Source organism: Miniopterus schreibersii (genome assembly GCF_964146895.1).
Source record: "Miniopterus schreibersii genome assembly, chromosome: 14".
Taxonomy (NCBI): domain Eukaryota; kingdom Metazoa; phylum Chordata; class Mammalia; order Chiroptera; family Miniopteridae; genus Miniopterus; species Miniopterus schreibersii.
Genome location: NC_138114.1, coordinates 41,064,175 through 41,091,928, shown reverse-complemented (window position 1 = coordinate 41,091,928; position 27,754 = coordinate 41,064,175). Strand labels below are relative to the sequence as shown.

The 27,754-nt window shown below is 48.9% G+C and overlaps 2 protein-coding genes across 3 annotated transcripts in view; one reads left to right on the top strand and one right to left on the bottom strand.

The window, feature by feature from the left end:
* The first annotated feature begins 29 nt into the window (after positions 1-29).
* CYP17A1 (cytochrome P450 family 17 subfamily A member 1) lies at positions 30-7,087 on the top strand. The gene is made up of 8 exons (XM_081157922.1): positions 30-1,769; positions 3,199-3,337; positions 3,544-3,773; positions 4,475-4,561; positions 4,956-5,171; positions 5,508-5,677; positions 6,251-6,354; positions 6,771-7,087. Exons 1-8 carry the CDS (start codon positions 1,473-1,475, stop codon positions 7,052-7,054), a joined length of 1,527 nt encoding a protein of 508 aa, XP_081014048.1. The 5' UTR covers positions 30-1,472; the 3' UTR covers positions 7,055-7,087.
* A 7,051-nt stretch (positions 7,088-14,138) lies between these two features.
* Positions 14,139-27,754, bottom strand: part of WBP1L (WW domain binding protein 1 like) — a 57,148-nt gene continuing 43,532 nt past the window's right edge. For both annotated transcript variants that reach the window (XM_081157920.1, XM_081157921.1), the window contains exons 3-4: positions 19,050-19,211; positions 14,139-17,750 (exon numbers count right to left, since the gene is read on the bottom strand). In XM_081157920.1, the coding sequence (XP_081014046.1) occupies positions 17,002-17,750; positions 19,050-19,211 (911 nt within the window). In that variant the 3' untranslated portion in view covers positions 14,139-17,001. The remainder of the gene's footprint in view (positions 17,751-19,049; positions 19,212-27,754) is intronic.

The following is a 27,754-nucleotide window of genomic DNA, read 5'->3' as shown; positions in this document are numbered from 1 at the left end:
AAACTCCACAGGCACCAACTTTTTAAAGTAAACTTTTTATTGAAGTATAACATACATACAAATAATTGATGTCCAGCTCAAAGTGAATGTACCTGTGTTACCAGCAACCATATCAAGAAGCAGAACATTACCTGCTCCCCAGAAGCCACCCATGAGTCCTCTTGCAGTTATTAACCACCCCTCAAGGGTAACCACTCCTGACATCTCCTGACATCTATAACCATAGATTAGTTTCACCTATTTTTGAAATTTTTATATATACATATGTATATGTGCGTATATATGAAATCGTACACCAGGCATTCCTGTAAGTCTGGTTTCTTAACATTATGTTTGTGAGGATCATCCGTGTTAGTTCACGTAGTTGCAGTTCATTCATTCTCAGAGCAACACTCTTTTTAATAATCCCAAACTAGGAAAAATCCAAATATTTATCAATTGTAGAATAAATAAATTGTCATATTTCATACAACAGAATACTATGTCACAAAAAGGAATGAAGTTCTGATGCCTGCTACAACATGGATGAACCTTAAAAACATTTTGCTAGGTGAAATAAGCCAGACACACACACACACACAGGAAATGGTATGATTCTACTTATGTGAAACAGACATATTCACAGAGACAAAGTAGATTAGAGGTTGCCAGGAGCTCGGTGGAGGGGGAAAGGGGAGTTACTGCTTAGTGGGCACAGTTTCTGTTTGGGATGATAAAAAAGTTTTGAAAGTAGATGGGGTGATGGTTGTACAGCTTGCGAATATATTTAACACTACTTAATTATTCACTTAAAATGGTTAAAATGGTAAATTTTGTTATGTATATTTTAATATAATAAAAACAATTTTTTTAAAAAATCATATAGCTAGAAGGTGGTCAAGCTAGGATCTGAACCCAAACCTATCTGACTCTAGGGCTCATGCTCCCAACCTCAGGGCTTCACTGCGTCTGGAAAGGCCAGCAAAACACGAATCGAATCAGGACATCTGGCTGCCTTCGCTGTCTTGTGTGACTGCTACAGCTTGACCTCTTAAGGCCTCACTTTCCTCAACGGTTACCTAGTAAGTCTAGATAAAATGTCTTTGACAGTTCCTGACAGTTATCTGTCTGGTGACTTTGGTTTTACAACGCGGAATGCCCCAAACCTGATTCCGGACTCAGATACCATTTGCTTCTGGCGCACACTGGGATGAGCGAGGGGACCAGCTGTCCGCCCCTCACTTTGCTCCTCCCTAGAGGTTTGCCCTGGAGTTAAGCCAGCCCTTGAGGAGGCCTCCACTCCCCCTTCCTTTCCCCATTGTGGGAGAGGGCTTGGATCTGGCTGCACTCCAGGGTAAACTTCTACAAGGCAAGAGATAACACAAAGTCAAGGTGAAGATCACGGCAGCCCTTAAAAAGACCTCCCTGCACCCTAGAGGCTGCAGCTCTTCCAGTCCAGAGCTGTCCATCCTGCCTGCCGGCACCTGGCCACCATGTGGGAACTCTTGGCTGTCTTGCTGCTCTCCCTGGCCTATTTTTTTTGGCCCAAGGTAAAGAGCTCTGGTGCCAAATACCCCAAGAGCCTCCCATCCCTGCCCTTGGTGGGCAGCCTGCCATTCCTCCCCAGAAATGGCCATCCACACGTGAACTTCTTCAAGCTGCAGGAAAAATACGGCCCCATCTATTCCTTTCGTATGGGTAGCAAGACTACAGTGATGATCGGCCACCACCAGCTGGCCAAGGAGCTGCTTATCAAGAAGGGCAAGGAATTCTCCGGGAGGCCCCAAATGGTAAGCAGTGCCCATTGTCCCTGTCTCTCCCACCCGCCTTGGGTCGTTCAGTTCTTGGGCTGAGACCATGTCTGGAATGACCCTTTCGGCCCCAACAACCTGTAATTCTTCCCCAAGACAGACTAAAAGGGCTATGGGTGGGGGAGTGACCCCTCAAACTTCTACCCAGCCTCTAAACTAGGCAGGAAGAATTCAAGGAAGACCTCATTTTCTGGGCTGCCCAGAAGGTGAAGTGGGGTGGGAGCAGTGGCCTGAGGGGGTCAGGGAGCCCTCACTCCCATCATCTCACCCCTGAACTGGATAATGATCGCTCTGAGCCTTGTCCCTAATTAACTGAGATGGTGCATGTAAAGCTCTTGGCACAGTAAGGGCTCAATAAGTAGTTTTATGGATGTTATTCTTCAAGTGAAAAATTGGGGGTAGTGATTACTGTTCTCCGGGGAAGGTGCAAGGGAGTAGTCTGGTCTGGAAGGGCCGGGGTGGCTGTTTCTCTGGAACCGTCCCCAGCTGCTCCAGCTCACAGGGGACTGACCCACGGTGGGATACTGTTGACCCACCCTACAGAGCTTTCAGTGGTGCTCCTGGGGGAGCGGGGAGCTGACCATCCAGGCACACTGCCAACGCCCCATCCCAGCGCCCTGCTGCTGAGTACTCCCCTGAACACCCTAGGCAGGGCCCCCCAGCCATGCATCTTTCATCGGGCCAGCGGGTGACCCGGGAGCCAGATTTGCTGGCCAGCTACCTCCCTCCCAACTCTGCTGAGCTCTTTTCTCCAGGGAAAGGAGGAGGCTAGCCAGTTGGGGTGTGTGGCTCGGGGGGAGAAGAGAGGACGCTTTGGACCCTTATGCTTTTGGGGGTGCCTCTGGGAAGAGATGGCTTGACCCAAGTTCAGGCTGGGTGGACAGGATGTCTGCACTCTTCAAATGTGGCCCTGTGGTGGGCACATGGCCTTGCAGTGGAGGGGTGAACAAAAAAGAGATGAGCTGCTGTGCCGTTAGCATTTCCCAGGGGGGCCAGGGAAAGGCAGAGGTCTGGGTAGTCCTCAGTCTCAACAAGCCCCCCAGCCCCACTCCTGTCCCCAAGACAGGCCCAATTCAGAGCTTATCCCATCCACAGCTGCCCTCCCCAGTCAGCAACTGATGAGAAAAGAGAGGTCCAGAGGTCACCCTGGCATTGAACTGAACCCCAGAACCCCTGCATTCTAATCGAGTGCCCTTTCTTTCTCCTCTGTCTCTGATGGAATTGGGTTAGAGGGGCGTAGCCCTGACCTACCAAGGCCTCGCAGTCGCGGTGGAGAGAAGCAGGGACGCCCCGCAGCACGGGCAGGTGTCTGCCTTGTCCCTCAGGGACGGGAATGGGTCCGGGACGCCCAGGGCAAGAGGGGCAGACGGTGGTGTCTGATTCCTCCAGCCTTTCCTGCTTTCCAAAGATTACTCTAGATATCCTGTCAGACGAGCAAAAGGGCATTGCCTTTGCCGACTATGGTGACGCTTGGCAGCTGCATCGGAAGCTGGTGCTGGCCACCTTCACCTTGTTCAAGGATGGCAACCAGAAGCTAGAGAACATCAGTAAGTGCCCTGCCTGCCCCTGGGGCTCTGGAGGGAGAACTGGGCTGGGGGGAGAGAAGGGGTGTGGACGGCTCAATCTAGCGTTTTCTTGGCCACTGCTGCCATCTAGTGGCATCTGCTACCTGTCCCTGACTAAGATGGAACTGGTAGAGATGGGGAGAGGGTGCCACTTCATTCCTCAGCCTCATGTCCCCCTCTCCCCTCAGTATGTCAAGAAATCAGTTCGTTTTGCGATTTCCTGGCCACCCAGAATGGACAGTCCATAGATTTGTGCTTGCCTCTCTTCTTGACGGTGACCAACATAATCTGCTTGATCTGCTTTAACACCTCCTACAAGAAGGAACATCCTGTGATGAAGACCATACAGACATACAATGATGGCATCATGGATTCTCTGGGCAAGGACAGTATGGTAGACATATTCCCCAAGTTGAAGGTAAGGATGAGAACAGGCCCCACCTTTAGATCCCAGCAGGCCCTGACAGTACCCCCAATTCTTTCTCCTCACAGCCCAGCTCCAAACTCACCTTTTTCCTGACCACCTCAGCCACAGTGACCTCTACCTTCTCTGACTCTTAAAACTTTGCTACTTCTCTAAATAAGTAGATTTAGCTTTTTAATCATGCATGTTATACTCTTAATAATGGCTCTCATTTGTTTACTAATTGCCACGTGCCGGTATTGAGCACTCCACAGTCAGTAATCGTGGTGTTCCCCTTGGAGGTGGGTTTTATTATCCCCCTACAGATGAGAATTCAGGCTTTGAGAAGTTAAGAAACTTGCCCCAAGGCTTCAGGCTCAAGTCTTTCTTACTCTTAAAGGCAGGGCACAAAACAGAGTCTACTAAGTAAACATCAGTGCTTGATGTTTGAAGTGGAGACCACTCCCTTCTCCCGTCTGGAATTGTCCTCGTGATTCCAAACAAGGAGGGGGGCAGCTTGTAGAGACTGAGGACTGCTCAGACCTCTGCCTTTTCCATTTTGTGTGCCCATCTTGCCTTCCATTTTGGCAGAAAGTTTGGGTTGCAGCGAGAACTCTCCAGAGACATAAGGCTAGGATTACCCCCAGGAGGGATTCTGGTAGCTATAGAAGCAGATTGCAAGAGGGATAGATTTGACATTTCTTTCTACTTTCCAGATTTTCCCCAACAAAACCCTGGAAACAATGAAGAATTGTATTAAAATGCGAAATGACTTGCTGAATGAAATCTATGAAAAACATAAGGTAGGTAATGGAGCAGAAGAGATTTCAAGTTAGGTTGAAAGTGTCATGAGAACAGGGTTGGGGTCCATTTTGAACACCACAGGATCTCCAGAAGCTAGCAGAGAGCCTGGCACATAGTAGGTGCTCAATAAAATCTGACTTAACTAATGAATAGGGGCAGGGAGGTGAGGAATTGAAGAGGATTCTAGAAGAGACCCATCCACCACCCCCCCAAGTTTAAAGAGGACCTAAGCTGCCTCACCTCCACAAGCTCATAGGTCCTGATTAGACTCACTCTGCTCCCTCACTTCCAAGTGGAAGAAGCCTTCAGATCTCCAGTCTAGGATGGAAGTATGGTAGGGTGTTGCAGGTGGGACTCCTTCCTTCTCACTGTTTCCCAACCTTACCCAACCAGAAGAACTTCAGCAATGACTCTGTCACTAACTTGGTGGACATACTGATTCAAGCCCAGATGAACTCAAGCAACAACAATGCTGGCTCAGACCAGCATGCAAAGCTGCTTTCAGATCGACACATTCTTGCTACCATAGGGGACATCTTTGGGGCCGGTTTGGAGACCACCACCTCTGTGGTGAAGTGGACTGTGGCCTTCCTGCTGCACAATCCTCAGGTGGGCTTCTCCTTACTCCAGTCTTCCCAACCACGCGCAACTCTGGCCTCGGCCAGGCTCAACTCTGGCCCCAGAGAGAGAGCAAGAAATAGGGGCAATACCCCAAGGCCTTTTATGCAGATAACTAGCCTGCTCCTTCCTTATCCAAGCAGTGGCTGGCTCTGGCCCTAGGGTGGAGCTGCCTCATCTTCTGGAAGGAAAGTCTAGGCTGCAGAGCCACCACTGGGAAGGGTCTGGGCCAGCTCTTCTAGATGTGACAGTAGGATTCTTCTAAGTCCCTGCTTCTCCTGGGCTTAAAAGTACTCTGGTCACATTCACCCTTCTCTGGCCCCCCAGTTGCAAAAGAAGATCCAGGAGGAGATTGACCAGAATGTAGGTTTTAGCCGCACACCAACCATCAGTGACCGGAACCACCTCGTCCTGCTGGAGGCCACCATCCGAGAGGTGCTTCGCATTCGTCCCGTGGCCCCTACGCTCATCCCCCACAAGGCCATCGTTGACTCCAGGTGTGCCTGCCGCCCAGGAACATCCAGCCCTAAGATGCATTCAACAGCTTGCCAGCCCCCAGGCCCCTCCTCCACTCCCTCAGCCCCATACCTTGCTGGTCCACCTATAGTCAACCAATGACTATCAATTATCTTACCATGACCCTATTGATCAATGTAGTCACCACTCACTAGCACCCCGTGACTAATCCACAGGCCTCCCTGACCTCCCTCAGAAGCTGCCTGCTGTCCTGGGGACATGGTGTCTGGGATGAAAGACGTGTTCTATGCTCCTACTCAGTCCACTAGCCATAACACGTACACATTGCACCAGCTCAAAATGCACAGCCACAGGCCCTGACAGACACGAACATCCACACACAGAAGTGTTATACATACGTGTGTGTCAGGAAGAGGGGGCTGGAGAAGAGCTGAATTCATACGGAATCTGGCAGAAGCTGAGGAAAAGATGGGGGATGGACATGAGGGAGCAGAGGGCTCTTCTCCCCAGGGTGGGGACTGTGGAGGCTCCGGGCTGAGCAGGTGGCGGAGGACAATATTCCAGACCCCTTTTCCTCTCCCTTTCTGAGGCAGCATCGGCGAGTTTGCCATTGACAAGGGCACAAATGTTATCGTCAATTTGTGGGCTCTGCATCACAGTGAGAAGGAATGGCACCTGCCCGACCAGTTCATGCCCGGTGAGTCTGTCCAGCTCCCAGGCCATGTAGCCAGCCTGGTCTCTGTGCTCTCCACTCCAGCACCACTTCCCCTCTGCCAAGCTGGCAACTAGAAAACTCCTGGCTCCAACTACATGGACCTACTGACACCCCCATCCTACCCTAGACTTACCCAAACTCTTCACTTTCCTTCCGCCAACTGCAAACCTCCTCCTCTTAGAAGCCCTCCAGCACATGCCCCTATGAAGCGGGCCCCTCTCCGCTTGATGGTGGTATCTTCATCCCTCGATACTGCCTCCTTTCTGTCCTTCCTGTTTCATTTCCTCTGTGTGATTAAGGGCCGCCTGAGCCTCGGGCTGGGGCCCTCAGGCAGGGCAGAGGCACTCCTCTACTCCTCCAGCCCCGGCCCCTGCCTGACGCATCCCCCGTGTCCACAGAGCGCTTCCTGGACCCCACGGGGAGCCAGCTCATCTCGCCATCCTCAAGCTACTTGCCCTTCGGAGCAGGACCCCGCTCCTGCGTAGGAGAGAACATGGCCCGCCAGGCGCTCTTTCTCTTCATGTCCTGGATGCTGCAGAGGTTCGACCTGGAGGTCCCGGATGATGGGCAGCTGCCCTCCCTGGAGGGCATCCCCAATTTGGTCTTTCTGATCAACTCTTACAAAGTGAAGATTAAGACGCGCCAGGCCTGGAAGGAAGCCCAGGTGGAGGGTAGCGCTTAGAAGCCGTACCTAGCGCTCCAGCCTGTGCGGCCCCACAGCACAGAATTAGAGGTGCTACTCCACCCTCCCCCACCCCGCTTCCCTCCTCCTGGCCCCCTCCGCCTTCTCTTCCACCCTGCAGCCTGACAGTGATGTGCATCAAGTTTTTCTTAAGAAAGTCTCTGAACTTAATATATTCCTTAATATCATTAAATTACCCTTCTTTAAAAAAAAAAAAAAGTCCCTTAGCAGCTCACTTAATTTTTTCATTCATTCTTTCAATAAATATTTTATTAAACACCTCCTATGTTTCACACACTGTCCCTGGACACTTAAGCTCCCTGGTCTCCTGAAGCTTACATTTCTAGTGAGGGCTGACAAATAAACATTTCAGAGACCCATAAGTTCTTTGAAGTCAATTATACCAGGCAATGGTGGTTTAAAAGAGAATGGCAGAGATGGGAAGTGGCTACTGTAAGCAAGTGGTCAGGGAAGGTGCAGAAAACCTGGGGGAAAGTGTCCCTTTGCTGAGGGAGCAGCAGGTGAGAAGTTCCCCAGGTGGGAGAGGTCAGTGTGGCTGGAGCAGAGCAGAGCAAGTGAAGGGGAAAGTGGTCCCTGATGAGGTCAGATTGGAGACAGGGGCCAGGTCCCAGGGAGCTTTTGAAATTTAGCAGGAAGGAATCTAGGTTTTTATCCCAAGTATGCTAGGAAGTCACTACAGGGTTTAAACATGTAAGTGGAAAGGTCTGCTTTATATTTTTAAAAGATCAACCTGGTTGCTGCGTGGAGATTGGTCTGTCGACGGATGAGAGTAGAGGCAGCGAGGGAGGAAGGGGAGGGGTTGTGCTGGCAACAGCAGCAGAGATGGCGAGAAGTGGTGGAAATTAGTTATGTTTTGATAGTAGGGCAAGGGATCTTGTTTGCTTGGATGCAAACGGGCATCGCTGCATGTACCTCAGTGTTTTGGCTTTGGGGGAGTGTGTGCGATCCACGAACTCAACTCACCACTACCCGTCACTCTTGTCTTGGTCCCCAGTGGACAGCAGGCTTTCTTTTCCTTGCCCTGTCCAGGAGACACTGCCAAGATAGGGCTTCCACAGCAGCCTTCTGCTAAAGTGCCCAGGCTCTGCCCCTGTTCCCTGCTCCACGATCCCAGGAAGCTTCTAAGTGTCTCACCAGAAAATGGAACCCAGACCTGGTCACACTAGAGAGGTTGCCAGTTGGATTCCCAGTCAGGGCATGGGCCCAGGGTTATGGGCTCGATCCCCAGTAGGGGGCGTGCGGGAAACATCAATGATTTTTTCTCTCTCCGTTCCTCACTCTCTAAAATCACTTTAAAAAACATATTTTTTAAAAAATGGAACCGAATCCAGACTTCTTCAAACCTTGAAACAAGCATCTTTAAACCTTGGCCACTGGCCAGCCTGCAGGTGAAAGATGTCCCAAGATGCCCCTGGAAAAACTGACCCTGCTCTTTAGCCTAGAGAGAGGCTCCAATCCCAGCTTCCTGGTGCCAGCCAGACCAGGGTCAGGTCATCAACACCCTGTCCTTCCCTTCTGACTGGAGGGAGGCTCCAGAAGGGCCAGAAGGCAAGGCTGAGACCATGTGTGGCCAAGTTCTTAGAGAGAAGAAATCAAGGAATCCCTTGAAAGGAGGAACAAGGTTTTCCATTACAGCAGCACCTTTCTTCAAAGAGCTTTGTAAAGCCAGTGGTAGTAGACCATTCCTGTCCCCCCAACCCAATCCTGGCCTTCAATGGCCAGCGACCCTGGGGCCTTGCTTGAGAGCCCATAGTAGAGTCTGTGGGCAGCTGTGGCCGACCCCAGCCCCCATCACAAGCAGCCTGGAGAGATGCAAACACCACAGTGAGCTGATGGGAAAGGGTTAAGTAGGAGATTCCACACACACACACATCCCCTCTATTATAGTGCCAAGCTACCCACAGCTCTAAGCAGAGGGGAGCGGATCAGCTGGAGGAGAGTGAAGTATTACAAATTTGCTCAAAATTTGAAAAGCATTTTGTAGACTAGTGGTGAACCAGTAAATAGCTAGCGGAGGATCTGTGTCCCCTGTAGAAGCAGCGGGTGAGTGTAACTGGGATGGAAACATCTACTCTCCAAATATTGAGTCAGATCATTGAGTGGCAGGGAAATGACTAACCTTTCATTTTAAAGATGACGAAACTGAGGGCCAGTGGGGGTAGCTAGGGTGGGGAGGTGACTTGCTCTAAGTCAAGTGGCTACTTAGCAGCAGGACTGGGACCAGACCCAAGATTTCAGTGATACAGGACGAGGAGCTGGACGTGCTCTCCTACCTGTCCCGTGTCCACGCAGAAGGGCTCTCAGGTGTCTGGCCGGGGAAAGGACAAAGCTCAGTGTCCTTTCAGGGAATGACCTATCCAAACTGCCCTTCCCCTGCCTGGAAGGCCTTTTCCCACTTAGTCTCCCACCCTGAGTCTCAGAGTGAAGCCCTCCCCCAGGACATTTCTCAACTCCCAGCCCACCACGATTGTCCCCTTTTAGCACTCAGCTTCTGTTCCTTGGTACTAAATCCCACGTGCATCAGAGCACCTGCCTGGACTTAAAATGGGTGTGGTGTCCCCAAGGGACCCTGTCCACCTCTGTATCTCTGGAGTTCAACACTGAGCCCTCTCACGTTCTTTGTCCTGCATATCACACCTGACAAGTAGGTTAGTCACACAAGGGGGGCTGAATCAAATGCTCTAAGTCACTTGGCTAACTGGTCCAGTGATAGACTCCATCTCCTTGTGTAGAAGGAAACCCAGATCTTTGGATAAGCTGGAAGGTCTTTGCCAAGAGCCCAGTCAGTCACCTTTCGAGCCTCAGACTGCCCTTAGCCAGCGATGTTGATACGTAAACACTGACCAACCAGTGCTCTGGTGCTGGTGGCAGGGAACAGCCCTGATATGCAGTGTATGCTGATTACATGACACTCCCACCACGACTGGTTTCAAGCCACGAACGTGAGGTCACTGACCACAGGGTTGGGAAGAGATGCACAGTAGCATTATGTTGTTTACCATAATAGTACATAGTAAATACCATTTACTACAGCTCGTTAAATTCCTGACAATTTAATAATCAGCTCTTGAGAGCTAAGATTTGGCCCTCCTGGGAGCAATGAGCTGCCCTGTCCTTCAGAAGGGCAGCTCCCCAGAGTCCTCATTCTGAGGGGAGGGGACCCCCCCCAGTAACCTTGGTGTGGAGTGTGGACGGGTGAGAGGGCATGACAGTTCTAGTCGGCTTCTTGTGGCCATAAAACCTGAAGCAAATGAGGAGTCCTCTCTCTTGTCATGCTTATAGGTGTTAACACCCACCTCGATAGGACAGGAATCCAGTCACACTGTGGGGTGGAGAGAGGACCAGCCGAGGAGGACCTGATCACCCAGGGCCTAGTCCCCATACTCCACAGTTTCCCAGCCCTGGATCTGAGGCCCACTGCTAGCTTCTTGAACCCCACTTTCCTCATCTGCCCAGTGGGGTAACTTACCACCTGTGCTCCCATTATCGGAGGCTCTGGTGAGGATGAAAAGCAGAAAGGGCTGTGTGACAGGAGAGTCCCACACCAACCGGAGTTACAGAAGGTAAGAAGTCAGGCTGTGGAGGCAAGTTCATGTCGTCATTTACAGACCGAATGACCATGGGCAACTTACCGGGCCTTTCACCAGACCCCCTGCTGAGGATGAAATATGGGCCTATGTAACATGTTCAGTGAGATTAAACACTGGCTTTATTGTCATTGCCTATGTCCAGATCCACAAAATAAGCCCTTCTCTAAGGGTTTCATAAAAGCCTCCCAAAGGCTACCAGTTTGGTCAGGAGGAGCAGGTGCGTCCAGATGGTTCACTGAAGGACAGGGCCTCCAGGAACCTACTCCGGACCCGACGGCCCTGCCTGCTGCCCCCTCCTTCCCTCCAGCACCAGGGCAGGCTGGCAGCCGGGAGTGGGTGCAGAGCCCAGAGACAGACTTTGCATGGTTCCCACACCGAGGGTGTTTTGTAACATTTTCCAGGATTGGGTTTCATGAGACTTCTTGGTGAGACGTGCGACGGAAGGTTAAGCTGTGGTGAGGAGCCACTTCAGGTCAAACTTCCTCTTCTTCCCCTCACAAGCCACCCAAAGCTCTTTTTATCTCCTCAGAGGAAGAGCAAAACACTCTACAAAGACCCAGAGCTTTCACTCCCCCAAATTTCACGGTGTTTCCAAGAGGTCGCACCTCCCTGTGGAAGTCCACACTGACCTGCGGCAGCCCTGTCCGTCCCAGGCAGGCCGGTTCAGCACTGAGGGGCTCTGCTAGGCGACGCTGGCTGCGTGTGGGGCCTCCGAGGGCTTATGACAAGGCGAGGGGGAGGGAAAGAGGGGATAAAGTAGCCTCTGAGCAAACGGTGTCTGGTTCACCTTTCACCAGGCTACTCCCCTGCTCAAGACACCTTTCTCTGGTTCCCTCTCACCTCTGAAAGGTTCTTCACATGACACCAGCAGTACAACTGTCACATCGACTAGCGCACTGCCTGGGCTTTGGAGTCGAGGAGTACGGGGTTCAATTCTGGCCCTACCGCTTATTAGCTGTGTTGCCTTGGACAAGTCAGTCAGTAACTCTGAATGCCTCAATCCCATTAATCAAGCAGGAATTAGAGGCCATGCTTCAAAGGGCTGTTTTTAGTCTAAAATTTAAAAACGTGGGTAAGATGCTCACACAAGACCTGGTATTGTGTAAACAGTCAACAAATGAAACGACAAGATAATTTTTATTACAAGCTTACCTCTCCAGCTTCATTTCCTGTCACTTCCCAGAAAGATGAAGTTGCTCGCAGCTTTAGGCAGGACGCCCACCCTCTCCTGTTTTAGGCCTACCATGCTTTTCTGTGCTTTTCAGCACCTGGCACACAGTGGGCACTCAATAATCTACAGACTGAACGCTTGCCTAGAATCCCCCTTACACCTGTCTTCATCTGGCAAGTTCATTTCAGAGGCCTCTGTTCCAGGCTGCCCCCGCCCAGGTGGACACATTCTCTTCTGGTGTCCTGTGCTCCACGTGCTTCATGGTACTTTCCATGTGCTACTAAACCTGTTTACTGTGTGCCTTTCCTCCTCCCTAGACAATGAGCTCTTCCAAGGAGGCAGGTCTAGGGCATATTTGCATTCCCAATGCCTAGCACATGGTAGGTGCTCGATAAATGATCAGCTCTTAAGTAAGGCCACTCACCCCCAGAGTGGAAACCCGTATCCCAAACACCTCCCAGGACCCACTGCCCTTGGCAGTAGGTTCAGCCAGAAGCAGGTTTCCAGCAGGTTAGGCCAACAGTCAGCCAAACCTACTTCCTACTTCTCCTGAGTGAAACCCTGTTTTTGCCCTCCCTCTAAAACAGGAAACTGGAGAATGGGGAATTTCTTGAAATTCCAGTTCATCAAAGCTACTCTAGTTTGTGCTTCAGGGCATTGGTACTGTCTCTACTTGAACCTGGTCACCTGGGGGAGGAACTCAGTGACCCAGGAGTCTGGGGTGTGGGGCTACAGACCTGGGGATCAAGGGTACACGCACAGCCTCTGGCACTCGGCCTGTACAAGTTGTACATTTGTGTTTCTGCCATTCAGACACTCGATTAAAGAAGGCAGGAATGGTGTACTCCTCCAGTTCTCCCCTGTGGTTTTAGAGCAGGACAGTCTCCAGAAGCTACTGTGGCTCCCCTGAGGTTACTTCAACAGTTTATAAGGAACTAGGCAACAACCATCCCTCTCGAGTCACTGAAGGGCCAGGGCAGTGTCCTCTGGACCAGGGTCAAAGATGGCTGCAGGGACATGTCTGGCTTACACTGCGCTCTTCGCAACAGCAGTGCCGACTGCAGGGTAAAGCGGAGGCTATGTGAGAGAACGCTCTCTTCTCTGTGTCCTCCGCCAGCACCCCGCTACTGAGTGTCACTTGGGGAGGCAGGAACCCTCCAGGGAGGGCTCCAGCAAGATTCCACATCATCTTGCTTTGCCCACCTGCAGGCTGCCCCAAAGGAAGTCTTGCTAGGTTGGGCAGTTCCTTCCCTTTGAGCAGGGACTTACACCTGACTCAAAGTTCTATTGGGACAGTCTTTAGAAAGTAAAGTGACAATGAGTCAGGAAACAATAGCTGTTCCCCGATGACAGATGTTGGCACACCAGTGGCTTCTCCACAGCTTAAAAATCAGTTCTGAGTTCCCTGCCTGGGATTCAAGACCTCAAATTACCTCCCACGACTCAAGTGTCCCTGAATCTGCACCGCTCACTTCATCTCAACCCACCTCAGTTAACTATGGCACATGGGTATGTTTTTGCCTTCCTAACCGGAACTGAACTTCCAAAGGGCACGGAGCCTGGTCTTATGTATTTCTTCCATTTTCCTTAGCATCCAGCACAGTGCTGGGCACCAAGTGGGAGAATCACTAAGACATATTTTGCATATTAAATTCAAGGTCAAGCACCTACCACATTTCTCTCGTATCATTAAGAGAGATTTCAGCCTGGCCGGGCATGGCTCAGCGGTCGAGCATTGACCTAGGATCCAGGCGATCAGGGTTCGATTCCTGGTCAGGGCACATGCCTGGTTTGCGGGGGCATGCAAGAGGCAGCTGATCAATGACTCTCTCATCATTGATGTTTCTCTCTCTCTCCCCCTCTCCTTTACTCTCTCTGAAATCAATAAAGATATACTTTAAAAAAAAGAGAGAGATTTCAGAGAGTACTTGCTTCCTTTTGAATGTCATGTTTTAGCTTCAAGGTTCCTGACAAAACTCGTTTCTACTTTTTTGGGTCTGATTTTAACCTGTTTGTGGGACTTTACAAAGTATTCAAATGTCAGACAGGTACCCTTGGCAGACAGTTTAGGGGAGATTCCGCAGCACAGAGTGTGGCCTCGGCAGCAGCATTACCCAGCTTGCTCTTGCCCCTGTGATTTTTCTGCCTGGCCCAAGAGCCTGTCCTCAGCTGCTGTGGGACTTCTCTCTGCCTCTGTGTGGAGGAGGGAAAAGCACTTGCGGTTAGGAACCTTTAGGTGCAACTCCCTGAAGTCTGAGGTAGAGGGAAAAGGAACAAAGTGCTTCAAGGAAAAAGAGCAGTAGAATTTTGGGACTGATTTTATTTGGGCTTCTCACAGTGGTTAGAGCCACTCTGTCTTCAGAACAATCACAGCACAGAAAATGCGTCACCGAGACTGCCCAGAAAGGTCTGACCAGCTGAATCTTATTGCTTAAAATACACATATTCACAATAACTGACAAATGGTGATGTGCTGCACATAGGAATGTGTTAGCATTTGCAAATCTTCTGACTGTAGCACCAAACCCTCGACCAGCCCCCCTTCCTTCCCATTCATCTGGAAAACCAGACTCAACCAAATCTCCCTGGCGCCCTAACCAGTCCTTCAACTCCCCATTTCCATTTCTCACTGCATTCAGGGTAGCCTCCTGGAGCAGGGGACAGACTGTGACTGCTGGAATCAAGCCCAGCTCCCCAGCTCCACCCTCTTCTTCTCCTGCCTTTAGGGTGGGACGCTGCAGTGAACCTTAACACTCAGACCAGCCCCCCAATCTGACGGGAGAAGGAAACTTGAGAGGGCCAGAATTCATCCATTTGATCAGTGAACTGAAGGAGGATTCATTTTGGTAAAACTTGATGTCCTTGGAGACACTTCAGTGAGTTGTTGGGGATTTTTTTTTAAATGGTGGAAGGAAAGGCATCTGAGGGCTGCTGACGCACTCCCGCCCACTTTCGCCACACACCAGCTTGCTTGCGCGAACTGGACTTCAGCAAAGGGAGGTAAACCCTGTGGTGGCTGCCAAAACCTCCTGGCAATTCTGGGCACGGCTGACGTCTGGGCCACAGCTAGTCCAAGCTTGTCCCTGAAGATCCAATTAAGCTTCGGTCTGAAGTTCCACCTTCACCTTCTGTCCCAAGTGGTTGTGAACATCCCCCAGGGGGCTGATACCGAGGGCCAGGAGCAGCCGAGGGAGGCAGACATGTTCAGAGCACGTTTCCATTTATAGGGAACAGAACACAGGCCTCCGCGTGTCCACGGAGCAATGTGCAAATTGCAGTGATGGGTAGAGTAAAACCTCTACTTTGAGGACAGTATCTCTGGCAAACACGGGACTGCCGTCGACAATGCTGCTGAATACACCCAAGTACACAGTCAGACATTTGTTCAGTAAACAGTAAATGCATAAAATAAATTACCTTGAGAGGGCCATATCTGCTCCAAACATGTGGTAAATGGGAGCAGAACGGCTGCCATTCAAAGTATATTCACAGGAAAACAGGGCTGGGGGCTCACATACAACGAACAGACAGACATAGGTTATCCAAAAAGTCATTGTATACGGACTTCACTTTGTTCAACATGGGTTTTGGATTTGTGGACTCCAAACACAGACACTCGTTCACCTCACAGCCTTGGATTTGTCTATTTTTGTATACGTCTACATATTGTTTCCTTTCTTATCACAACGTCATTGCCTAGTCTAAATGTCATCGTTCAAGAGTGGGGGAAGAACCAAACTCTTCATATGAACAGGGCTGGGCAGGGAATGTTAGTTTCAGCTGTTTGCTTTCTCCATTCAGATTATTCCCATCAAAGCTCAACTGGTTATCTGAAGCCAAACTACAGTAACAAGGATCCTGTGTTCCTTCTGGACGGCTGCCTTCACCCCCTCCCTTGGGCCATTTAAACTCTTTACCATAGACTACAATGATTAGTTAACCCACTTACGGGGGGGAGGGGACGGACGGACATGAAAACCACAGATAACCAAGGCATTTTTTCCCAAGTGGTCAGTTAAAATAAAATTTTAAAAAGCCAAAAAAACTTATTCAGAATCGAGAAAATACTGTGTGAGAGCCAGGCAATGGGGGAGTCCTTCCTCAAGACCCACAGCCTCCTCATTTGTTCATAGAGAACAGTGAAACGTAAAGGCCTGCAGACTGTGTGCTTGGGTTCGGGGAGTGCCCTGGTCACCTGTGGGCACAGACCAAAGGGCAGACATGCAGAAAACTGCACTTCTATCTACCACCACAGCTCAGGGCTTCCTGTGCACCCACAGAAGCTCAGAGACAGCCTCCACCAAAGCCGGTACACAGAGCATCCCCTTCTGGCTCAATCGCAGCCAGGCTCCTTGAAGGCCAACTTAGGAAAGAGCCGCAGACTTCTCTTTCCCAGAACAGAACTCTTGCCTGACACTGATCAAGTTCTTGTTTTCAGCTCGCTTTTGTTCTTTTTCTTTTTTAAAATAAAAAAAAAAACGAAGAGAAGGCAGTATAATCTTCCCCATCTGAACTGGTGTGTGGCCAGCCAGAATGCAGGGCAGGGCCCCTCAGTGATGCGGTGATGCATCATCGATCTCGTCACCTGGAATCTGAGAATGCAACAAACCCTTACAACCTACCACATGACTACCCATCAGCCTTCATCCTGCCACAGGATTAGCCCAAGTTGGGCTCTGCAGACACAGCAGCAAGGGGTGACGAGTCCTGGGTCTCTGCAGGCTTCCTTCACCCAGGGCTGAGATCTGCTGCCTCTCCCAGGCTGACTCTTACACTAACACCAGAGAAAAACCCACTCCACCACCGCGAGTACCTCGGGGTAGTCTCAGCCCCTTCCCTGGGGGCTCCTTAAACACACATCTCTCCGACCCAAGCAGTAGCTGAGATATGACTTGGAAAGGACAAAGGGGATGGGGTGGGCAATGAGAAGTGTCACAGAACCCACTTCTCAGCCCTCCACAGCACTGTGCTTCTGTGCGGGGAGAGGCATCCACACCCGAACAGTACCTGGAGGTGTAGGAAAATGTGGGAACAAGGGGGGGGGGGTGGAGAAAAAGAAGGACCAAGTGGCGGAACCACTTTTTCTGAAAGTCACTTAATGCTTCTGTCGTGGTTCTCCCCATCCCGGTTGCTTTGCCGAGATCTCAGGCACAGGCGGGCCTGCTCTAGCTGGGGGAGCTGCTGCTCTGGGAGTTTGGGGAGTCCTGCTCATTGATGGTGTTCAGCAGCAGGCACGCGGGTGGCCGTGGCAGGTGGGGATGCCCAAGATCTCCGGCCTGCTCCTCGGAGGGTTGGCAAAGCCCTTCCTCCTCGTCACCAGGGGGCCGCACGTGGCAGCTGTCGCAGAAGTCCAGGGGTCCATCCAGAGCGTCGTCAATGAATGTGCTGAACTCTTTGAGGTCGTCGTCATGGTGGCCCCGGTTGCACACACACACCTCAATGCCCGAGTCACCCGTGAAGCGGCGATGTCGGCCAGGCGTCTTGTCCTTGCTGTCGGGGAGGGCACCGCCCTGCTCGCAGCTGTAATCTTTCAGCAGCTCCTCCTTACATTCGGAATCCTTGTCCAGGAAGGCCCCAGGGGCCAGCTCTCCCAGGTCAGCCACGGAGCCGCTGGGCTCCATTCCAGGGGCTTTGGTGGCTGCTGGGTTGGCTGGCATGTCGGTGTTGGAGGGCTCAGGGTCAGCGATGATGCTCGGGGGTCTCGTGCTGCTTCTGCTGGGCCCAGACAAGGGGCTGCTCTGTGCCCCTTGGGAGCCCCTGGTGGGATCAGCAACTGGGGGGCTGCTGCCTGCAGGGCCACACTGTGCAGACAGCTGCTGCTGCTGTAGCTGGAAGGCACTGTATGGTGGGGGAGGAGTTGGAGGTCGGTTCACCACTTCCTCATAAGGAGGTAGTAAATAGTTTGGCAAAAACCCTAAAATGGGGAGGTAGGGAGGAGAAATTACTGCACTGGCAATTGTTCTAGGACAGAGACATTGAACATATGTCTCCTCCCACCCCCAGCATACCCACCAGGTGACAGCTACAGGTCTTGGTTGTGGGCAGGGCAGAGAGCTATGGGAGTAAACTAATCTAGCTTCTTGAAACCTGAGAGCCCCTAAAGCTGCTTCATAGGCAAAGATTTCTGCCTGTCTGGTCCAGAGTGAAGGCAGAGGTTTAGGCAAATGTGGTGGATGGCCAAGAGATCATTTCTGCCTGGAATGGACCTGTTTCCACATGCACACGTGTCTCCTATTTCACAGTCAGACTGTCCTACATCTATGTCCCATAGGCCTCAGGATCAGGGACCCAAACTTAATACTCTGACCACTTTTTTCTTCCCCCATCCTTCCAGATGAATACCATGAAGAGCGCCTTTATCTGGAAGGTTGTAAATCTGTGTTGTCTCTCACTCTAGTGTGGCTGGAGTTGGTCTACAAAGACAAACAAAACCTTATCCTGACTCAGACAACGAGCAGGTGGGTTACCAAGGAAGGGTGAGGGCCTGTGATCCAAGGCTTATAAGAGCATGCCAGGTGAATTATCTTTTCACTATGCTGAATGCCTTGAGGCACTGATGATCTACTTATAACAATAATTGTTAGCATTTATTGAGCACTTACTATATGCCAGGCACTGCTAAGCACTTAACCCTTCTAGATGTGAAATTTCACATTTGTGATCACTTGTTTCAGTAGAACACATGGTAAAATGGGTTTGGACAAGCTGCACAGCTGGGCCTCCACTGACCATTTGAGAGGGCATATGTATGGAAGCCCAAAGAAGTCAAGTGAGTGCCTTTCAGTGAGTCATCAAGTTCTTAATTCTCAGGAAGTCCTAGTGTCAACCACCCCCACCTGCCCCTTTCATGGCAGACTCTGCTCATCATATCACATGACTGTAAACAAATAGGAGGATTTCAGGCCACTGAACTCGAAATCTCAATTCACTCACATCATATACCATCCAACTATCTCCCTAAAAAAAATCTGCTAAAGAAGCAGAGACCTTGTCAGAACGCAGCCAGTGTAGATTTGCAGTGGCCCAATGGCTTCAAGGAGCTGCATCCACAGCAATGGCTCCTCTGTGCTAAACACGACTACTGCCCCCTTGTTCCTGTACTTTCAAAACCCTGCTCTGTACTGGGCAAGGAGGCAAACCCCCAATGCCCATAGGAGCCCTGGCCACCAACACACACAGTCTGTGTGTCCTGGGCTCCTGAGGGTGTACGTACTGAAATAAAATGGCAGCGCTGAGTAATTGTGGGCTTCCCGGTAGGCAATCAGGTTGATTTCATGTTGCCGCTGCTGGGCCTGAAGGCGGTGCTTGGCTCGGCGGTGGTGGCAGACGCAGCAGCAGCTCAGGATGATGATGATGGTCCACACAAGCCAGAACCCTGGGAGTTGGGAAGCAAGACAGAGAGGCAGGGACACAGTGAACACCAGCCAGAGAGGGGCAGTTCTCAGAACAGGGAGGGTCAGAGCAACGTCTCCCGGTCAAAGCCGGAACTGTCAGGCCTCGCTCAGTGAATTCACATTTAGAACCTGCATTTAGTTTTCATAATGTTTGTGCCAGAGTGAAAGATACATGTGATGGAAGAGGGCAGGATTATAAGAATGACAGTAAAAGAGGCCACTCAGTTTGAGAAGCCTCCAGGGACCCTGGGGGAAGGGAAGAGTGCCAAGGCAACACTCCAGCACCACTGGTCCTCCCATATTTTAGGTTTGGTGGGCATTCAATATGCTCCCCTTTTAGGACAGTGTACTCTTCCTCTTTTAAGAGATCTCTGAGTAAATGCTTTAGCATCTTTTAGTGCTCATCTTCTCCCACAAGGACAGCTCCCAGGCTTACTTCCTGCTGCTGACACCAGACCATTCACCAAAAGCAAAGAGTCTCTCAAAATCCCCACACCTCAGCCGATTAGCAACTGCGAGGGGCCTCAGAGGGGCTGCCTGATAAATTCTTGGGTTCTCCTGATATCATCAAAAAGATCTGGGGCTTTTCCCTACCTTGTATGCTTTTGTGAAAGAAGAGGCCCTAAAGTAAGAGGTGGAAAATTCTTTTTTTTTTTAAATATATTTTTATTGATTTCAGAGAGAGGGAAGGAGAGAGAGAGAGAGAGAGAGAAAGAAACATCAATGATGAGAGAGTCATTGATTGACTGCCTCCTGCACACCTCCTGCTAGGGATCCAGCCCCCAACCCCGGGCATGTGCCCTGACTGGGAATCGAACCCTGATCGCCTGGATCCTAGGTCTATGCTCAACCGCTGAGCCACGCCCGGCTGGGAAGAGGTGGAAAATTCTAATTGCCTCAGGTCCAACTCTTCCCTAGGGAGTGCAAATGACTTCCTCAACTCTTGATATAATCCGGTACAATTCTACCTCCCATTGTCACACAAACAATCACTCCCACCTCCTTTTGACCTGCATTAGACTCGTGGCCATTAGCAGCCTCTCCTTCTTCCCCCCTGCTCCAGAGAAGGGTAGAGGAACAGAGGAGAAGGCCCGCAGCCTCTTTTCTCCAGGTGTTTATTTCTTTTCATTTCCCAGTGGTTCTCTTAGTTACCCCTCTTCAATTTTCAGGTGTATGCAGAAGAGCCTTCTAAATATTTTCTTTAATTAATAAGAAATTTTGCTTTAAAATATATATATATTGGGGGGGGATCTGGGATGAAAAACACAAAAATAGTGACTTATATTTAAATAGTGATATTATGACAAATTTTAATTCTTTTTCCAATTATTTTCAAATTATAAAAATGGAAACAAAGTAAATTAAAACTTAGCCTGGCTGGGCGTGGCTCAGTGGCTGAGCGTCGACCTAGGATGCAGGCGAACGATCGGGGTTCGATTTCCGGTCAGGGCACATGCCTGGGTTGCAGGCTCCATCCCCAGTCGGGGGCGTGCAGGAGGCAGCCGATCAATGACTCTCTCATCATTGATGTTTCTATTTCTCTCTCTCTTCCTCTCCTCTCTCTGAAATCAATAAAATTTTATTTTAAAAAAACTTAAAATATCTGTGATTAATTTTATTTTTGCTGGCTTTTAGTTTAAAAATTAATATATTTCTGGATGGGTTTTTAAAATACTCTGGGAATATAGTCATATAATGAAATGATAAGAGCCATTAAAAATTATTCATAGATACTATTTTTTTGACATAAAGATGTTTCTAATATTAAATAAAAAAGCAGATTACAGAACAGTACAAAATATGATCCCAATTTTTGCTTTAAAAAAAGTCTATATAAACATCTAGAGGGATGATCAGGAAGTTATCATGTATTCCTGAATAACAGGGCAATAGGTTTTCTGGTACCAGCACCCTCATTTTTTGCTTATCTACATTTCCTAATTTTTCTAAGATGAACATGTACTTCTTTGAAATTAAAAAATTAATCTGAGGAACCCGGCCAGGCGTGGCTCAGAGGTTGAGCACCTACCTAGGATCCAGGCGATCAGGGTTCGATTCCCAGTCAGGGCACATGCCCGGGGTTGGGGGCTGGATCCCTAGCAGGAGGCGTGCAGGAGGCAGCCAATCAATGACTCTCTCTCTCATCATTGATGTTTCAACTCTCTCTCTCCCTCTCCCTTCCTCTCTCTGAAATCAATAAAGATATATATATATTTTTAAATGTGTACATAGGTCCATATTTTTTTTTTTAAATTATGTGAGGAACAATTTTAAGGTGAGTTGCTATTAAATAAGAATAGATTATATTATCATTCATTTGTTCTCTACTCCTGAATAACTTCAATTTTTTTTCCATTACAAATGCTACATCTATTTTTTATCATCTGCTTTGTAATTATAAATCTGTGTTTAGAATCTGTTAAGTATTTCCAATCCTGCCAGAATGAATTAACATTGTGGTTTTTTAAAAAGGCTTCCTTCTCCCTACAGACAAACTTGTAAATGAATAGAACCCTGCCCCCCCCCCCCCCCCCCCCGTTTGTACCAGAACACAATATTCTGAAAGATTCCACTGACATTTAGGGTGTGGCCTCTGGCAACAGCTCTATCTGTACCCCAGGGGGGTCCCCACTGAATTGCCCCACAAAGCCACCCTTACAGGGTGAGACTGCAAGGTGGTACAGCTGCCAGGCTCTGGCAAGCTATGTGGCACCTAACTGCTTGCGGTACGTGCAATGGAACTTTCTGCGGAGGACTGGCAACAGGAGAACAGGCGGAGGGCAATGAGCGGAGGACTTTTTCCTCTTTTCCCATCAGCAGACAGAAAAACCTCATTCCTAACCAGAGAACATAAACTTAAGTTGACGTTAGAAGTCTCCCTTCCCTTTCTAGATTAAATACTGGACAGTTGCTTAATTAAACTTACATCTCTCTCCTGCTCCTGGCTGACTGAAGACTAGACAGACACTGTTAAAGGAACCCTCAGAGGATGGTGTTGAGGCAAGAAAGCTGTGGGAATGAGCTGGCAACCTGCTGCCTCCTGTAACATCTCCTCCAGATCAATCTAGTTAGCTCCCAGCCTCCTAGGGTGGGACCACACTGGAGGGAAGCACCACAAATAAGCACAGTGCATTCTGCTGAAGAGCCTGACTCTAAATGTCTTTCAAAGTCGAAAAGATTCTGGGCTGAACACTTTATTACATTACCTATATTTCTCTTACTTTTTCCAGCATAACCTCATAATCCGTATTTCTGTGTTACTTGATGATTTAGAAAGTACATTCTCCCATTACATAATCAACATTTAACTCTACTATTTTTACTTCCCAAGTCATTTTTTTCAGTAGTTTCTCACCTAAAGGTAAACCAACTTTTAACTTACATGCAGCAATATATATGATCTAAGGCAGTGTTCCTCAGCTCTTATAGCATGCTTTAAAAAACAAACAAACCAGTCCAGCCTGCGTGGCTCAGTGGCTGACCATCTCCTGGTTTACAAACCAGGAGATCACAGTTTGATTCCTGGTCAGGGCACATGCCAGGGTTGCAGGCTCGATCCCCAGGAGGGGGCGTGTAGGAGGCAGACGATCAATGACTCTCTCATCATTGATATTTCTCTCTCTCCCTCTCCCTTCTTCTCTCTGAAATCAATAAAGACGTATTTAAAAAATAATTTTAAAAAACCAAACAAACAATCCATGCTTTTAATAGAAAAAATCTCATGCACTGGTTTTCATGCTGGCTAAATATTTCTGGTTTCCCCCCCTCCGGATATGTGGGTAGGCTGAACTTCCTGGTCCCTTTCTGATTGGATGAGGCTTTGATACTGGTTCTAACTAATGAATTGGGATTGGAAATGACCATTTCTTGCTGATATGAGACCCTCCATGAATCTTCCTTCTGCCATGGCAATTGGCAATATTCCAGAGAGTGACTTCAGGGTCAGTCTGGTCCCAGAGGATGATGAAGTGGGAACAAAGTGACACACATGCTATAGTGTAAGAAGTAAACCTGTTGTTTTAGCCCACTAGGATTTTGGACTTGTTACTGCAGCATAACCTAGGCTATCCTGACTGATGCAGTGAGTTTATAGGCTTTTCTGGGCGAGAGGATTTAAAGGGTTCATCAGATTCTTAAGCAGATCCTTGATCCAGAAAAAGGCTAAGATCCACTGATCTAGAAGTATGATAGAAAAAAGGGCTTTAAAAAAAAAAACAACAAGGAAAATTTAGGTCAAAAGGGGACTGGGGGAAGAAAAGAGACAACTGGATCATGGTGTGGCTCAAACCTGGGGGAAAACTAACTTGGGAGCAGGCTGGGTCTAGTGGTATGACGCAGCATAAGTGAAGGTCCAGAACAGATCCCTAATGGGCTGGTCCCACTTAATGGAAGGTAGAAGGCATTCTTATCTGACCCTCATAAAACAGATCCTCCTAGGAGGCATTCTAGTCAAAGTAGTGTCCCATTAACTTTAAAAGGAGGAATATCCAGACTAGTCTCTATGGAGTTGGGCCAACTTTTGATCTTATTGCTAGATTTCACAAGCAAGGAAGAGCTTAAAAAAGGAAAACTTAATGAAAGAGACACACAGCGAAAGACAGAAGTATGCCCTCTCTCCCAAACACACACCTACCCAGAGATTAAATTCCCCACTGACAACTTTGAAATTTATGACCTCACGTGGGGAGCATTTGTCATGCTAAGCAAAATGGAAACATGTTTTTAAAAACAACGAGTCCAACGTAGGCACTGAGTCATGTGCCCCAGAGTTCACAATAAACTTGGGAAAACACTACTCCCCAACTGGCAGGAACTTCCTCATTAAGAAGCCAAAGCATACTATAAATTAGCTCTCCTTTTATAGAATGATGGGTGACCCCCTGGGCCCCTTATACTTCTCAGCAGGAGCTCCTGCCATTGTCACTGCAGAAAAGGTCTGAATTTGGGAAATGAAGACTTCAGAGGATGTGCAACTTTATCTGAAACACTAAACAAGTTTCCTATAAGCATGACTACAAATAGAAAAGAGGAGAGGCAGACAACCTGAGTTCAAATCCCAACTCACAAAACCATTTCCTGGTTTTATGACCTAGGTAGTTTTTTTACTTCTCTCATCTGTAAAATGGGAAGAATAATGCTCTCTACCTACTTGGTCACTATGAGGAAAATTGGCTAATATACGCAGAGTACTCAGAACTATGCCTGGTATGGAGTAAGTTCTCCAGCTTATTATTACTACTGTTGTTGTTATAGTACAGGCATGGCCACCAATGGGAAGGGTTTCCTTTAAATTTCCCTTTTTATCCATTAAAAAGCGAGAGTAAGGAACAATTCCAAAGTCTGCTTTTAGGTCCTATTCTAGGCTAAACTCATTGGAAAACCAACCCGCCTGCACTCATCAACCTGCCTTTGTCCTGAAGCCCAGACCACTAGGGAACGGGGATCCAAGTCAGGGCATGAGGAGGCCCCAGCTCCCCGCTCTCCACTTTCCTCAGTGTGTCAAGTGCCGTGGGCCTTCTTAAGAGCAGCTCAACAACGAGTTTCTTAAGACAAACTATTTAAAAAATATTAGGAGGTGAAAAGCTGAGCAGCGTTAACTGGATTTGCTAATAATCTGTTTCATGTCATCTCAGGGAAATTCCAGTCTAGAAACACTCCCCTGTCCCTCATTAAAGCCCAAACAGGGGAAACTGATGCCTGATTGAAGTTCAGCCAAATGATCTCAGGAGCAGAAATTCCCAACTCTGACCTCTCTCTGGAAAATGGAGCTGGGTGAGTGGAAAGAGCCCTGGGATGAGAACTGGGAGGTCCAGGTTCAGGCTTTTGGCCTTGACTATGTCCCTGGCCTCCCCAGGTCTTGAGGTTTGGATTTTTTTCTCTTTCTGCTCCATGAAGGGCATCCTCAGGTGGAAAGTAAACATGCACATTCCAGACCCTCCATGACCTGGGCCCATCACCCTTCTAGACTAGCACTTGGTATTCTGGAAGGCTTTGGAGTGAGGAGCACTGACCTTACTACTCAGCTGCATACTCCTGGTCCAGAGACATGGGGGTGGTATCTGCACCTAGGAGGATGTTCTTAAGGTGAAATGAGGTGAGGTGCATGAAGAACTTAGTGCCTTGCACTAGGAGAGTTCTATGCACATTAGCACCCTTGTTATCACCCATTTCTACCCAGTCACGCCCCAGGGGAAAGGTTAACAATATGATCCATACTCTGTTTTCTCATGGGGCCTTGGTCTATGGTGGTGTGCTCCTCTACTTGGAAAATCATTCTACCCTCCTCCGTGTGTTTAAATCCTATCTACCTTTTAAGACTTTCTTCAAATGCTACCTCTTCCACACAGCCTGCCAGACTCCTGTCCAGCCAAAGCAAACTCTCCGTTGGGACACTCACAGCAGTTCTGGCAAATATATTCCACTCTCTACTTTGCAATTACTACTGAGGCACCTGGTCTTATCTCCTCTCTCTGCTGAGATGCCCTTTCTAATGGCAAGGATTGTATCTGCTCACAGTTTCTAACAGAAGAGCCCAGAGCATCCAGTAGGAACTTGTTAGAATTGCAAATTCTCAGGTCCACCTCAGGCCCACTGACTAAAAAAATCTGGGAGTAGGGCCCAGAAAACTGTTTTAATGAATCCTCCAGGAAATTCAGATACTTGCCAAAGTTCAAGAACCAATGGAATAAGGGTTTGCTGAATGAATAAATGATTGAATGACAAGTAAAGTGCAAGTGCCATAAAAATGTGAGGGCTGACAATAATAATAATGACCAGGTCCTATAGCCTCAGTCACTGCACTAGGAAAACCACCTTCACTTCCTGTCTGATGCAGGCCCAGTAATCACTATTGGCTTAGTCACAACAGACTGCAAAGACATGGGAGAAAGGGTGCTGGCTGGCTGAAGCTCTAGGTCTGCGTGTGCTTGTGTGTCTATGTAAAGTGGTGTGTGTGTGTGAGAGAGAGAGAGATAGGCCTCAGCACACAGGAAAATTCAGCTTAGTATAGGTACAAGGGTTGTGCAAATGGCATTTTTCCCCCTTGAGGCCCTCTGCCAAGGATTTCCTGGATGAGATTGTTTTCCTTCCAAAGTAAAGAGACAAAAAGAATAACCCAAAGCCCATTACTTTCACATTTTAGGCAGTTTAGAGACAATTACAGGGAATAGAGTTAAGGCCACAAAAAGTGCAGTTTTGATGAGAATGCAAAGGGCTCATTCCAACAGTCAACCTCTCTCTATACACGTCAAGCGGAGGCCAAGACCCTCATAAGGAAGAAAACTAAAGAATTCTCAGAGGCACAGGATACTCACTGGGCATCTCCTGACCAAGAAGCCATTTCTGGGTACAGATGAGAGGAAAGGTTTGCTTTTACAATCTCCTTCCCTGCAGGACTTAAAAAGTATGGCCCAACTGGTATAATGGCGATTCTCTTCTCCTCATCCAGATTCTGGTTTCTGTCTGGCCTTCCCCTTTCCCAGCCGACTGTAAGTGGAGAGATAATCGGCCACTCATGCAACTCTTCCTCTGGCTTTTTTTAGGCCCTTGGGGTGAAGCACCTGGTTCCCAGAATGCCTCTCTGCCATCTGGGTCTCCCTGTCCCACCACCCCACCACCCTGCCTTGGCTTTGGTGACCCACTTCTGATGGCTACTGAGTCTGCTCTGCCAACAGCCCAGGAGGCTCTGTCAATCTGAGATGGGGCCATCAACTCCATCCCTTTCCGCAACTGTTGCACCTGGGCCAGGCCCCAGAAAAACAAACTGTCAGCTCTGCGGCTTTTTGGCAACCCAGCTTCAACTTTTGTTTTAACAAGGGGTGGGAGGGAGAATTTGAACCTTGTGGTTATCTGCATTTTAAAACATTTAAACAGAATCTGCCCACCTGCTTGGCACTTTGCTTCTCCAGTAAGTCCCTCGGCCCCACCCCTTCTAAAATAGCAACATCAATTCTGGGCCTTCTCGGTGGCTGCTTATACACAAAGGAATGGGGAGTGGGATTTCCTGAGCCCTGTCCTCTCCTTGAAGGAGTCTGCCCTTGACTGCCCCTGGGATTCCTCAGAAAAGGCAGACAAGTAGGTCCTCAGTCCTGAAAGGGGAAGGAACAGGGCAAAAAGAGGTCCTGTTTGTAAGAACCACTCCCACTGGCTATAAGATGCATTTGCATTTAGAGGGACAGTCTTCCCAGCCAAGTGTATAATTTCCTCTCCATACCAAATAATAGCCCTTCTAGCTGCTTTCTGACCATATCACTGATGTGGGGGGAATAGGAAAATCAGAAAGGAGAGAGGGAAAAAGAAGCAGGGGTGATGGTGCCAATAAGGGAATGGTTTGACAAGCCCAAAGCTCATTTCCAAGTGGAGGGAGTGAGGGGGTGTTTAGAATTATTTGGGGAAACAGTCTATCATTTCCTCTGTCAGTAGACGGTTGTGTAAACCACTGCAGTGCTAGTCACCGCAGATTCTCTGCCCCAAGGACTCTCCCATCCTCCCGTTCTTCATGGAGCATCCTATAGTGTTTCATCTG